Source organism: Tenrec ecaudatus, chromosome 1 (genome assembly GCF_050624435.1).
Source record: "Tenrec ecaudatus isolate mTenEca1 chromosome 1, mTenEca1.hap1, whole genome shotgun sequence".
Lineage (NCBI taxonomy): Eukaryota > Metazoa > Chordata > Mammalia > Afrosoricida > Tenrecidae > Tenrec > Tenrec ecaudatus.
Window position 1 is genome coordinate 88,196,205 of NC_134530.1, and position 14,964 is coordinate 88,211,168.

Sequence of the window (14,964 nt, forward strand, 5' to 3'; positions counted from 1 at the left end):
AGATAGGAACTGGAAGCACCGTGAATCCAGGGAGGATGATCCCTCCAGGAACAGTGGTGCAAGTGGCAATACTGGGAGGGTGGAGGGAGGGCGGTTTGGAAATGGAACTGATTACAAGGATCTACATATAACCTCCTCCCTGGGGGACAGACAACGGAAAAGTGGGTGAAGGGAGACATCGGACAGTGCAAGACATGACAAAATAATAATTTATAAATTATCAAGGGTTCATGAGGGAGGGGGAAATTGGGAGGGAGGGGAAATAATGAGGAGCTGATGCCAGGGGCTTAAGTGGAGAGCAAATGTTTTGAGCATGATGAGGGCAATGAATGTACAAATGTGCTTTACACAATTGATGTATATATGGATTATGATAAGAGTTGTATGAGCCCCTAATAAAATGATAAATAAATAGCAACCTTCAAGAGTAGCAAACTTAGGCAATGGTAACACCTCAGAGGGAAATATCTCAAATTATTTTTCCAAAGAACCAAGGCAAAAGGCCACATAAGGAAATGCACTTCACCACAGTGGGTAAAGTAGTATTTCAGAATTTAAAAAATGGTTGACTGGGTGGTGCATTAGTTGAATGACAGCCTGTTTCTACCCTGCCCTTCATCCCTTCTCCTCGATATTCTTAAGAAGGGCTATAAACTAGTTTGAACCAGTTTAGCAGTGGCCAAAAAAGTCCAACTAGAACAAACCTACATGTTAAAAATGTGCGTGATTTGGAATGGTAACTGAAACAGGAAAAATTACAGGTCAAAAATTCTGAAATTGGACACTTGCAAGAAGCATACTGAGCCCTGTCAGCATCCTGATGCCTGAGATTGGACTGTTGGTTGGAAAATGAAGAGCTACGTGAATTTAAAATGGTGTCAAGCATGATAAAGAATCACAAGGTTGATGGTTCTACCCCTCCTGCCAATCCAAGGACAAAAACGAGGCCGTGAAGGTTTATAGAAATCATGTGAAACAGTTCTCATATATTGGATCTCTATGAGTTGGCACCCACTTGATGGTAGTGGGTTTTATACTAACAGGTTCACCTTGAACTTATCAAAGAAAATTTTATTTTAGACAGAATTGCATCCACAGATATAGGAGTTAGAATTCCCTACTGCAAATATTTGGTGGTAGGGAGGGGCTTGCAATTCAATCCATAGCTTCTAATGGTATTATCAATTAAGAGAGCTAGACCATGAATACTACTACTTCTACTACTATTATCCACTGCCACCAACGTGATTCTGACTCATAGTATAGCAACCCTATATCGTGCTTCCAAGACTTCAAGCCTTTATGGGATCAGACAGCCTGATCTTTCTCCTACTGTCGTTTTACCTTTGAAGCTTAAAGCAGGGTGAGAATAGTAAATCCTCAGGCAAAGAAAATGCCATGTATTCTGGAAGTTTCTCCACCATCTCTCTCTGAAAATCAAAGGTCACTATCTGATGGACTTCATTTTGGTTATCTGTCTATAAAGAAAGACATAAGTCATCAGACCCCTCTTTTCTCCAAACCCCTAGCACTCACGGGGTGATGCCCTCCTCCCTGCTGACTTACCTGTTCTGTTCACTGTTTATCATTAGTCCCTAGAACAGTGCCTGAACTCTTGTAGCTACGCAGCAATATTTGCTGAATGAGCAAATTCAAATTGAAGATGAGAAAACATGCAACACACACACACACACACACACACCACCCTCCCACACACACAAAAAAAAGAGCCTTGATTTTCATCCTGCCTGAGTGCCTTTCCGGGGATTGAACTGATGTCTCAGTACATTGCCATTGGCCAGGTCCCTCGTACCGCCTGGGGCTAAAGGAAGTGTAAGTAGCTTATTGCTGGCAGTTCCAGGTGGGGATAAGAGCAGAGCCAGCCACCACTTTCTCAAAGGGAAAGGGAACAGGATGTGGCAGCAGCAGCTTGTGACAATAAAAATCAAACCCAGACACTTGGAACAACACATACCCGAACTATGCTCCATCTCTAGTGATTCACCAAACTGAACAAGAGCCCACAGGAGTCCCAGAACTACACCAGGTAGCCCAATTGCTTCCTCCCTTGGCTTGCTTTCAACCAGAGGTTCAGTGCCCAAGAAAAAGGTGGTTTGGATCACTTTGAAACAATTTTGCCTTTTTCTATTTCAGCTCCACAAAGCGCCTCAAGTCTGTAGAGGATGAAATGGACAGTCCTGGTGAAGAGCCATTTTATACAGGCCAAGGGCGCTCCCCAGGAAGTGGCAGTCAGTCAAGCGGATGGCATGAAGTGGAGCCAGGTAAGCAGGGTGGCGATGGGACGTGGCTAACATCGCGTAGTTGTGCACGCCCGCACGGGGCCTGTGAGGTGCATGCAACTTAAGAAAGCTGTTAGGGAACTTGACTTTTACAATAGGTGCACTTGTTCGTATCACACTCTGATGGCCACCTTTATGAAAGGGTGACTGTGACGGTACCTGTTGCTGCCAAGTTGATTTCAACTCATGTGAACAATCCCCACATGGCCAGAGTGGAACTATATGGTTTTCAGTCACTGATTTTCTAGAAGGTGGTCACCAGGATTTTCTTGTCAGGTATCTCTGATTAGATTCTGTCACCCTTCTCATTAGCTGTTTTGTGTGTTGACCATGGCCACCCACACACTCCTAACATTTTGGTATTTTATCTTATAATGACAGTCTATCAAATTTTGTAACTGGATCGACATTGTTCAGAAGAAGAATGGGGTCCTGGGGCTATACTTTATACCTAGATTTTTGTCAAATGAGGATACTTGGTAATCTTTTTTCTTCTTAATGGGTGTCATCATGATTTTGTTTTCTTTGTTATGAAACCATTGCCTTCATCTCCATCTCTGTTGAAGTAAGGCAAACCATAACAGCTCACCTAACTCCTTCAGATAGTCTAGTCTTGGTTCTGGAGTTTGGGGAGTAATGCAAATAATTCTGGTAGCAGAAGCTCGGTGACACCTATTTCCAGATGTGAACCCCCCGTGGAGAAAGGGGAGGAAGTCTTACACAGAACCTTCCTCAAGATGCAAAGTCAAAGGGGAGACAAATTCGATTATAGGCTTTGAAAGCTGATGGGGGATAATCTGCCTCCAGTTTTTACCAGCTGTGAGGTTGTGGGAAAATCGCCTAGCTTTTGTAAATCAAAGCGACCTTGTTTTATAATCCGACGTTACTAACGACTGCCGCCTCACTCTTCTTGAGCATGAAATGAGGTCATGTATAGAGCCATCTAAGGATTGTACCAAGGGGCCACAGGGTTACGAGCCCAGCTTCGAAGGAAACGGTTAGTGGTTTGCACCACCCAGCAGCCCCATGGGAGAAAGGCCCAGTGAGGCCTTTCTGAAAAGGTCCCAGCCCAGGAAACCCTGTGGGGCAGCTTTGCGCCATCAGTGAGGCCACTGCGAGGTGAAGTTAACTGGAAGGCGCCTGACAACGAGAATAATACTTAATGCAGAGTGTGAAAGCACAATCTTTTCAGACCGTCTTCCTCCCACCCACACCTTGGAGTAATTTCCTACAAGAACCGTCAAGCTCCAAGAAAATATCTGAACTAACCCCTTCATCTTCCTATCTACACTGCCTCGTCTCCTCCCTAATGTATCCAGACAGCCCTCAGAGGGCATGATTGGAAAGGAGGAGTAAGAGGGAGCTATTTGGGACAGCAGTGAAACTGTTCTCTATCCTGGCTGTGATGATGAATGCAAGCATTTACACATGTGTGAAAATCCACACCACACAAGGATTTTAAAAATCAACTTTATTGCATGGTTCTGAAAAGCAAAAGGGAAGCACACTTCAAGTCCCACTGGCGGAAGCCTTTATCTCCCCTCCTTGACTCAAAGGCAGGCGTTTCACTGGGCCTGGCTGCCCCCAAATGCTTGTATGCCTCCCATCTCTTCCCTTCACTTCTTCAACAGTAGACTGGGGGCCTTTCTCTCTCGGAGGCACTATGCCAGGTTCTTGGAAATCAAGGATAGGAAGACTGTGGCCCCTGATTTTAGGGGACTCACAATCAAAAGGACATGGACCCATAACAGGTCATGCCACCATGGTGGGGAAGAGCAGAGGGGCCATATTAGCCTCCAGCCCTCCCCTTTTTCTAAGCATTACCAGCACAATTCTCAAGTGAGAGGTTTCTTCTGTCAAGGTCATGCATCCACTTCACCCCACACTCCTGCTTGTGCCCGTTAGCCCGGAGTTGCTCACCAAGAACCAGACCCTAAATGAAGATGAAAGCACTGACTGCATCCTCAGCATGGTCTCAGCACTGTGCCAGTGCAAAGTGGACGGGCTGTTAAAAAATTAAAAGATGTAAAGTTTCTTTGAATGCTTTTTCAAAGGCTAATTTGAGTCGTCCCCACTTTACCTGCTTCCAAAATAACCAAACCTGATACTGTCACTTCAGTTCCAAGTAAGGAGAACTAAGCTCCGTAAAGATGGGCAGGCGGCAGATAATCAGGTCTTTCCCAGGTAGAGGCCGAATGCTTGGCAGTGGGTGTTACCCAGGGATTCTTCCCTGCTCTGGAATTGGGAATCCGTGAGCACCGTACCGTGGTGCTTCGCGACGGGCGCGTTTTCATGCAGCTATACCTGCTGTATGACGCTTGGATGCTCTGGACACTGATGCAGATTTCCTTGGGAGGCTATTTTGGGGTAAGGAGATTAGTAGAAAATTGAATACTTTTGCCTAGTGACTAGCCCATCTTCTTAGTCACACTTCAGGATTCAAATTATCATAAACTTTAACAACTCACATGTATTAAACAGTTCATATGGAATGGCTGAATCTTTTGAGAAATATCTATATCTCTATATCACTATGGATTATCACTACATGTTGGAATCTGCTTGATGACAGAGAGTTGGGTATTTTGGGTTTTTATGTATCATGTGCCTTCTTATAGGTTTGCTTATCAGCACTCACTCCCCACCACCCCAGGTATTTTTGTAAGTGTGCTATGCTAATTTTTCACACCAACATGTGAAAAAATTGGCATAGGTGTACTGCGGGAAGTACCTGAGTGGGGGAGCAGCTAGGAAACAAACACTTAATTATAACACATGCACACACACGCATGCATATAACATGTGCACACACACACATATATATATATATTTTTATTGTTGTTGTTGCTGTTGTTAGGTGGCTTCAAGCCCGTTCTGACTCCGATGTACTCTGTGAACAACAGAATAGAATGTTGTTCTGTCCTTTGCCGTCCTCACACCCGCAACCCATTGTTACAGACACCCTAGCAGTTCACCTCATGAGCATCTTTGTCAATATCGTTCTCTTTTACCAAGAAGGATACCCTTTTCTAGGGTCTGGTCTCTCCTGATAGCACTTGAGATATCTCTCTCTCACACATACACACACACATGCGCACACACATAGGTATTATATATACATGTATTATGCATTACTCTTTAAGAAATTCCCCACAATTGCACTCCTGGATTGATCCCCCATTCTCCACCCTCACTTCATTACCAAAAAGTGCCATTTAGTGTGTATGTGCGTGCGAGTGGGGAGGACAATGGGTAAATTTGCATTTGGCCATATTCTGCATAGAAAGTCATAATTGAAACAGGGCCTGAGGGGACATTAAAACTCAACTGAAGGATGTTGCACATGTTCATGGTGACTTTGGTGTCATTAGCTCACACCAGCCATTTTAAATGGATAATTTATGCTGCCAGATGGTCCTTTTTGGGGATTTTCCATCTAGCCCAATCCCCTTTTTGGCACAGAGAGCACCTTTATGTTGTTCCCACACTTATCCCGGCCTGCACAGCTTTTCCCCAGGGGTACAGTTAATTGAGTAGGAGGCTTTTAGTGGTTCACTCATGTAAATTACCTTCAGAAATATGTTGGGAGTTATGTATATCTGAATGCACTGGGCAGCGAGGCTCTTGGTTGCCGTTCTCCTGATAATGTGCTCCAACGTGTATGAAAGGGTACTTTGAGTCTCAGATGGGACGCAGGAAGTGGGGCGGCCCTTACTCCTCGCTCACCACCCCCTCGTCTGTTTACCTGCCCCCAGTGCTTTCTCAGGAGGCCCTTGCCAACAAGGGCCCCAGGGGTTGCCAGAAGAGACAGCTCTCCTTGAGCAACAGGAAGGCTTGGGAAAGTAAAACAAACCAGACCTGCGGTAAAGTACATGCGCTCTCTCAGAGGCCTCTGGGAGTGTCCTGTTCCCATTAGTTTATCTCTGCACTTTCAGCACAGCGCTGTGATCTGGGAAGAAGGGCATAAGAGATTAAAGATGATGCTGGTTTAAAAAAATACTAATAATCAGACAACCTCAAGCTGACTTTTGATTCTCTTACAATGCCACATGTGTTCTGGCCACTTAGTTTCATTTTCCAGTTATCTCAAACCCGGGTTTGATTTGGAGCTTTGAAGATAACCGTGCGCTGATGAAATGAGTCCTGTGAAATCCCACCAAGCACAGCGGCACACACCATCAACTTTTGTTGATCTGTACAAATGCAGAGTTGCAGCGAGACCGATGATGCAAATAAATGGGAAGGCACGCGCTTCCATGGAGGCAGAAGCTTGGTACAGGGCTTTCCCGCCAGGGACTTCAAACATTTCATGGAAAAATCCCATTGTCTTTGCATTCCACTTTTCCATGAATTTTTTGAAGCCACACACACACTCCATCTTCTACAGATGGCAAGAACTGTAGTTGTAGTGGTTTGAGTGCCTGCCGTGGTAGAATAAGCTTGCCTTTGTGGAGATGAAGAGGAAGGCTCTGAAAGATTCAATGGCTTACCCAGGGCTTTACAGATCAGTAAATTAGGGAAATTCCAGCCCAAATTTCAGTGTGTAAGCTTTGTCTTCTGTGTTTACTAACCTCTTTTGCCATAAATACATATACTTGTCATTTTAGGGTTTCTTGTCCTGACCTTGTAATATATGTGTATATAATTTATATGACTATATAGTTAATTCTAAGAAATGTATCGGGAAGCCCTCAGAACTCCAGGTGGTTCCTATGTACTTTAAAACCAGAAATAAACAAGTAAACAAAAAGAAGCCCAAACCCGGTGGAGTCAGTAGGGTTGAAAAGTGCTGACTTGGGTTCCTCATTTGTCCCTGGATGTAGCTGTGACCACTAAGTCCATGGCTGGCAGTGATTTCAGAGGTATGCTCTGTACTTCCCACCTCCTTTCTCTCCCTCGTGTAAGCAGGAATGCCTTTAAAACTCCTGGAGATAAAACTGAGGAGCTGAGACCAAGGACTCAAGTAGAAAGCAAATGTTTTGAGAATGATGATGGCAACAAATGTACAAATGTGCTTGACACAATGGATGGATGTATGGATTGTGATAAGAGTTGTACGAGCCCCCAATAAAATGATGGGAAAACAAAAAACAAACAAAACTCCCGGAGATAGAAACCTAACCAGTTTTCAAACAGATCAGAGAAGACTGTCAAGTGAAGAGATACATTGTTTAATTATTTTTTTTTAATATTCAAAGCCCATTGTAGAGGTGGGGAGTCAGGGGGATAAACAATTGGCCAGCCAACAGCCCTGGGTTCAGTTGCAGTTTGTAAACGTATGTGGGCTCATTACAATTTTAAATATCAGCTTCGCTTGGACTCCCTACCCTGCCATCCCTGACTTGACTGCCAGCAGTCATTCATCAGTTGTACGAGTGCGGGAAGTTTACCAATTTGTACTTCTGCTGAGACACATAGGGGGCCCGTTATTGATGCCAATAAAAAGGCAGCAGACTGGTAACAATAGTGCATTGATCATAGACACACCACTGCACTAGCATATATTAGTGGGAATGACGAAGCCCCCTGCAATCGCCTTCTGTAATAGGAATGGTCACTGTTACAGAACATTGCCGTAGGATCAATGTCTTGGCTTTTCTTCTGCATTTATGGAGTAGTGGGAAAGCAGCCTTCTGTGACATTCTCTTCCATTCTCTCTTTAGTATTGGCCCCTGCTCATTAGAGGCTGTGTACCAGGGAGCATGCTACAATGCATCAGGCTGGGTTGTCTAGAGAAACAAAGCCAGTGACACTCATAGGTGTGTAAAAAGTTTGTATCAAGGAGTAATTTTATATCAAGAAAGCACCCCAGCTCAGTCCAACTCAAGCCCATGGGTCTGATGTTAGCTGGAGCCTCTTTAGACTCATGTAGTTGCAGGCCAATGATGCAGAAGGGTGAAGTGGTGGAATACAGGAAGATCACAGGCTGGTAGGCGCAGAGTCATATGGATCCAAGGTCAGTGGAAGTATGGCAGGGTGCCGTTAGCTCAGAGGCTGGCTCCAAGCGTCAGTGACCCACATGGGGTCACCCCTGGAGACAAGACTCCCTGCAAAGGTGAAGGTTAAGGGCACAAGAGAGGAAGGAGAAGTTCTCATTGTCCTTCTTATAGAAAAGGCCACAGCCTCAAGGAGGCATCATCAGGCTGTGACCTGATAGGTTGCACTGTATGTACCCCTACACATTCACATAGGGTCAAGATGGCGTAAAATCTAATTACCACAAGCAGTAACAACAGGTCTGCTTTTTAGTGACCCTTCTGTAGCAAAACAGTTCAACCAAAGCTGTAAGTATTGACCAAAGCAAAACAAAAGCACTGTCATCGAGCCAATTCTGACTCATAGTGACCCTATAGGATAGGGTGAAACTGCCCTGACGAGTTTCTGCGACAGTAACTCTGTGTGGGAGTCAAAAGCTTCCTCTCACTCCCATGCAGTGCCTGGCGGTTTCAAACTGTTGGCCTTGCAGTTAGCAGCCCAATGCATACCAGCCACTATGTCACCGGGGCTTCTACAGGTAATGATAGAAAGACTATCTTACAAAATGGGCCACTTGGCCATTTGTCAAAGAGTCCCTTACCTTGTTTTTCATGCTGGTAACTAAACTCTTTGTAATGGGGGGTCTAAGTAATTACATATTAGAAGGAAAGATAGTCTCCTCACAGATACACATATATGATAAAGCATGTGAGGGTGGGAACCATTGATGTTGTCTGTCCCTAAGCCTGTCTTTATACCTGACACATGGCTGGTCTTCGGTCTAGATTTGCTGAATGGACATATAAAAAATGAAATAGAGACCATGCGCATCTTCTCTGGTCCTTTGGGCAGGTTGCAGGCGGCAGGAAGCAGAGCATGGTCTGCATTGGTTGAATGCATGAATGCATGAGTCTTGCATCCAAGAACCCAGATGCACAATTCTGTGAACACAGAAGCTCCCAGAAAAACAGATGCTATGTTTCAGCTGGTCTTGTCTGACTAAATAAATTACCCAGGCTCCCAAATTTTTAATTCCATGTTTGAAAATGAAACTGTATAGATACTCTAGGGTGAAAGGAAGAAAGAGATGTAGCTTTTAACCTTACACGTGTATGTGGAATCTCCCTCCAGGCCTGGTTCCTGTCACCATCATTAACCCCACCCAGCATCTGAGGGACCAAAGCCCTGGCTCATTTTGTGACCTGTAGTTAAGAGGCTCTCCTGAAGAACTCTGCAGGACATGTTTCTCCCAAGCACAATAATCTACATATACTTGCTGGGAGCGAGAAAAGAAGAGCTCATTAGACTGTATTAGAGCAAAGTAGATCTCTGGCTGGTATACTCAATGAAAGGCTTATGGTTTGAAGTAACCTGGTGGTACCATGGGGTGGGGGGAAGGCTGTTGATGTACTCCTGAGAGATCTACCAAATTCCAAACCAAAGCCAAACTCGCTGCCCTTGAGTTGATTCCACTTACAGCTGCCCTACCAAAAAACTCACTGCCAACAAGTCGAAGCCAACTCATGGCAACCTTATAGGACAGGGGAGACTGCCCCTGTGGGTTTTCAAGATGGCAACTCTTTATGTGTGTTAGTCTGGGTAGACTAGAGAAACAAATTCATGGAGACACATATGGGTATAAGAAAGAGATTCATATAAAAGAGGAATTGAACATTGAGAAAGCATCCCAATCCAGTCCAGTCCAAGTCCATAAGTTTGATACCAGCTCATATGTCCGATACCAGTCTATAAAGTCCTCTTCAGGCTCACAAAACACATGCAATGATGCTGGATGCAGGACAATCACACGCCAGTGGGTAGAACATTTTTGGATCCAGTGGCATTGTAGCATCTCAGCGCTGGCAGGGTCTCTACATGGCTTCTCCAGCTTCAGAGGTCTGGTTGCATCAGGGTAGGTCCATGTGGTTTCTCCAACTTATGGCACTACGGTAGTTCCATGTGTCTTCTCAGCTGCAATGTCTCCCAGGGAGTGGCAGAGAGAGAAGTGTCTCCCACCTCCAAGGAGGAAGTACCATATTTCCCAGAATTCTCAGGAGAAGGCCGTGCCCACACAGAGGCCTCATTGGTTATGATCTGATTGACAAGCTAGACTCCACCCCTACACTCTTAATCCTGAAATTGACAAACAATTATATATCTAACTACCACATTATGGAAATAGAAAACCTCATTTTTCTCATGCAGAGGCTGGTGGTTTAGAACTGCTGACCTTACAGTTAACAGCACAGCATGTAACCACTGCACCACTTTGTGACATAAGGGGTGACACATGGCACTGGCACTTAGTTTGGTGTATAGAAGAACAGGAACAAACTAGGAATCAAAAATATCCAGTTCTAATTTCTGATATGAACAAGACTGGATCCTTCAGAAAACCATTTCCTTCCTAAATCTGTCTTTGGATTCAATTCCTTTGATCCCAAACCATCCAAACTCACTGCTCTCGAGTCAGTGCCAACTCATAGCAACACCTTTGTAGGTTACTAAGACTAACTGTTTCAGGAGTAGAAAGCCCTTGTTTTCTCCCAAGGAGCAGCTGGTGGTTTCAAACTGCCGACCTTGAGATTAATAGCTCAATGCATAACCATACACCAGCAAGACTCCCAAAGTTTCTTTGATAGAAAAGGAAATGAGGACTTTCATTTCCACATGTATGAACATTTGCAACAATAAAACAGCCTGTCTTCTCTTATAACTTGGAAAAGATTAAATGAGCTACCTTTTTATTAAATGCCAGCTGTGTGCATGGTATTGTATAAGGTACAATATTTTTGTTGTTCAGTGCTATAGAGTTGGTTCTGACACATAGCGACCCTATTCCAACAGAATGAAACACTGCATCCTCACGGTGGTCCTTATGTTGAGCCCCCCTCCAGCCACCGTGGCAGGCCGTCTCGTAGAAAGTCTCCCTCATTGTCATTGCCCTACCGCTTTACTGAGCACGGTGTCATTCTCCAAGAACTGGTTTCTCCTGACAACATGTACTTTTCTTTATATTTTAAAGTGTACTTAATAAACCACAAAGTTTTATGAAATATTAGAGGAGGGTTTGATAGATACTTTAAAAATTCTAAAGTGCAATATGAATTTTAGGTATTGTGAAATTAAATAGAAAATGTAAATGTATGCTATATACAAAGCACTGTGGAAGATGATTGAGGGCACATATAAAATAAACATAGCAGACCTGGCCCTTCACGAGCTCACAGCCTATTTAAAGAAGGAAGAATAGCAGGTTCAACAAGCACGCAGTGGTTGTACAAGTAATAGAATAAGGTCAACATCATACGAGTGAAGAGTTTATCCATTGACTTAGACCACAAGGACCTCCCTTATAATTGTTTGAAAAGAGCTGATGCATACACGATTCCACTATGAAAGGAGCATCAGCCAAAGCTGGCTTTTCTTTCCTTCTTAATTGTAAGCCTGTCTTTCCTCATCTCCAAAGATCCCAACTGGTGTAGAGCATCGCCCGCTGGGTTGAAAGCAATGAGGTCAGCAGTTTCAAACCACCAGACTCACCAAGGGAAAAGATGGAGCACTTTACTCCCGTGAAGATTTACAGTCTCCGAAACCCGCACGGGCAGTTCTGTTAGCTCCTGTAAGACCGCTGTAAGTTGGAATGGGCATTGATGGCAGTGAGTTTGGTCAAGAATTTACATTTTCTTTGCTGAGTAACATGTAGAGAGCTAACTTGCTAGGAAGCGCTCGAAAGTGTGTGAGGAAACGCCATCCAACTCTAACCAGAAATCCATCATTTTGCACCTAGGCACCCAAATCTCCCTTGCCTGAAACAGTTTGGCCAGACACATGTTTCTGAATTGTGGGCAACATATGAGCAAATGTTTTATTTAGATAGACCAAAATCATTCCAAGCTAAAATTAAAACCCAATTCACTGCCATCCAGTCAGTTCTGACTCATAGCAACCCTGTAGGACAGGGTAGAACAGCCTCTATTGGTGTGTTGAGATCATAACTCTTTATGGGAATAGAAAGCCTCATCTTCTTCCCCAAAATAAGTTGTTGTTGTTGTTGTTGTTGGGTGAAGTTGACTCAGTTCTGATTCCTAGCAACCCAGTGTACACTGGAACAAATCACTGCGCAGTCCTACACCCTCCTCCTAATTGCTCCTGTGCCTGAGCCCATTGCTGCAGCCCCTGTGTCCATCCAGCTTGTCGAGGGCCTTCCTCTGTTGCTGCCCCTCTGCTTTACCAAGCAGGATGTCCTTCTCCACAGACTGTTCTTTTTCTGACAACATGTCCAAAGTATGTGCGACCAAACCTTGCTACCTCTGCTTATAAGGAGCTTTCTTTCTGTCTGTAGCAACCCAAGACAGATGGGTTTGTTCTTCCTGCAGCCCACAGAACTTTTGATAGTCTTTGCCAGTACCACAATTTAAATGCATGGATTCTGCCTTAGTCTTCCTCATTCACTGTTCAACGTTCGCGTGCATATGAAATGATTGAAAATACCGTGGTTTGGGTCAGGCGCACCTGACCCAGGTGTAGTCTTCCAAGTGGTGTCCTTATTCGTCAACACTTTAAAGAAGTCTTATGCAGCAGTTTTGCCCCATGCAGAACATCATCTGATTTCTTGACTACTGCTCTCATGAGCATTGCGTGTAGACCCAAGCAAGATGTCAGCAACCAAAATATGAATAACCAGCATGTAGAATTGAAGAAGGGCAATAAATGCCTGTATCTTAATAATTATTTATAGAAGCAAAACAAAGTATTTTTAATATCTGGCATAAAGAGAGAAAATACTTATTTAAATAGCATTCTTACTTCCTCTGCTGTTACAAAGTAGTTCCTCCAATGTAGATATTTCACGAACCTAACAAGTACCACAAACAGACTCCCAGCCACTCAGCCAAGCAAACGCACTGGCATAGGGACCCTGTAGGACCGGGTAGGGCTTCCCTTGTGTGCTTCTGAGACTGTCGCTGTCTCCACGCGCAGAAAGCCCATCTTCCTCCCACAGAGCAGCTGGTGATTTCAAACTGTGGACCTTGCAGATCACAGTCCAACATGTAACCACTACACCAGGAGAGTTCCTTTACAATCTGACTAGCTTTGAAAATAAATCTGCTTTTTTAGTCACTGGAGTGCTGCGGAAATGTTAACTGCCTAAATCTATGATAACTAATGGTCATGGCTTAGGGTTATTGAACATTTGCTATGGGTCCTATGCTGTTCCGAGTTCTATGTGTATGTCTATGTTCCTTTAATTGGTAATAATTTTATTCTGATCACTAACAATGCCATTCTCAGATGTGTTTCCCTCTCATTTGTTTTGATACCGTTCCTACATACCGATAATTCCATTTAAATGTTAAATAATCAAGAATAACAGTGTCAGTTTGTACGGAAGAAAGATCTACCTTTGTTGGCCAGTAACGTTTTTAAGAAGCCGCTCCGAAGACACCAGAACAAGGGTTTTTGCCTGGAGCTGGGCGAGAGAAAGCAGACACAAGTCCTCGCCGCCCAGGCACATCTCAGGAGTGGATGCTAGCTTGTCTGCCAGTGCTGTGCAACAGTCTCTGGTGGGCTGCGCACATCCCCACGGCCTTCCTTCTCTGTGGAGGATTGCAATAATGCCTATTTATCCAACGCCATCCGTCCAGGATTTCAAATACATCATAAACTCATCAATTAATCAAAGACATGGCACCCATTTTGAGCTGATGGGTGAATTACATCCTAGAAGATTACGAGAAAGACTCCACATCACACAGTAAATCAGTGGCCGCTTCCGGATGGGCTCCTGAGCAGCAGCCACCAAGTGCTGAATGGAGAGGGCGCTCTCCAGCAGCAGGATCACAGGGGAAATACAAGTATGCCTCTCAAACGGGAGAAAACTTCAGGAGCGAAAGACGAAAAAAGCCGCTTTGAAAAATTAAAGTGAGGTCAAATGACTGATAAGGCCAGTTAGTTGGTCTGCTTCTTGAGAGTCAAATAGTAATAGCCTACCTTTCTAGACAATTAAAAGCACCTCTGAACTCTTTGGATTTTTAAGCACTGGGTTACTTTGTTCTCATCTCTGGTTATCTTTGGAGTGAGGCGCGAGTCAGGGGCTCAGCGTCTCCAGCCCACTGTGGAGAATGGGCATTGGGGACACCTGGACACGTTGGGCATTTACTCAGCTAACACACTGGACTTGGTGGAACTTTAATGTGGTCCCCACGTATCATTGTTCTACATGTTTAAGGAATGTCTTCTCACTGGGAACATAAGGAGCAGTAGTTAAGGTGATCATTTGCATAATTGGAAATGCACACTCACGCCATTCAAAATCCAAGGACGGGCAACCCAGTGTCCATTTCTAATCTGAAGTGTCCTCTATTGTCCCAGATTACGCTGCCATGTAGTGTGTCCAACCCAGAAATCACTTAGCCCTGCTTAGCTCCTAAGATGAATGGATCCTAGGCTATCAGGAGGGCTTGTAACTTGACGCCAGTCAGAATCTGCCATCTGCCTTTCAGCCAGCTCGTGAACCTGAGTGACTGAAAAGTGGAGGCACTGCTCAGAGCGGCTGTGCAGCGTCTCCCAGGCCTTCACACCCTGCGGGGCTTATATAAGCAGCAGTACCGATTTGAAAGCCCAAGGACACATGTAAAGATTAAAAGTAGTACGAGATGCCTCGGAGTGCTTTTCAGGACCAGTT

At 44.4% G+C, this 14,964-nt stretch overlaps 1 protein-coding gene across 4 annotated transcripts in view; it reads left to right on the plus strand.

The window, feature by feature from the left end:
• NFIA (nuclear factor I A) overlaps positions 1 to 14,964 on the plus strand; it is a 422,222-nt gene that overhangs the window by 305,667 nt on the left and 101,591 nt on the right. For all 4 annotated transcript variants that reach the window (XM_075556962.1, XM_075556953.1, XM_075556946.1 and 1 more), the window contains exon 6: positions 2,155 to 2,282. In XM_075556962.1, the coding sequence (XP_075413077.1) occupies positions 2,155 to 2,282 (128 nt within the window). The remainder of the gene's footprint in view (positions 1 to 2,154; positions 2,283 to 14,964) is intronic.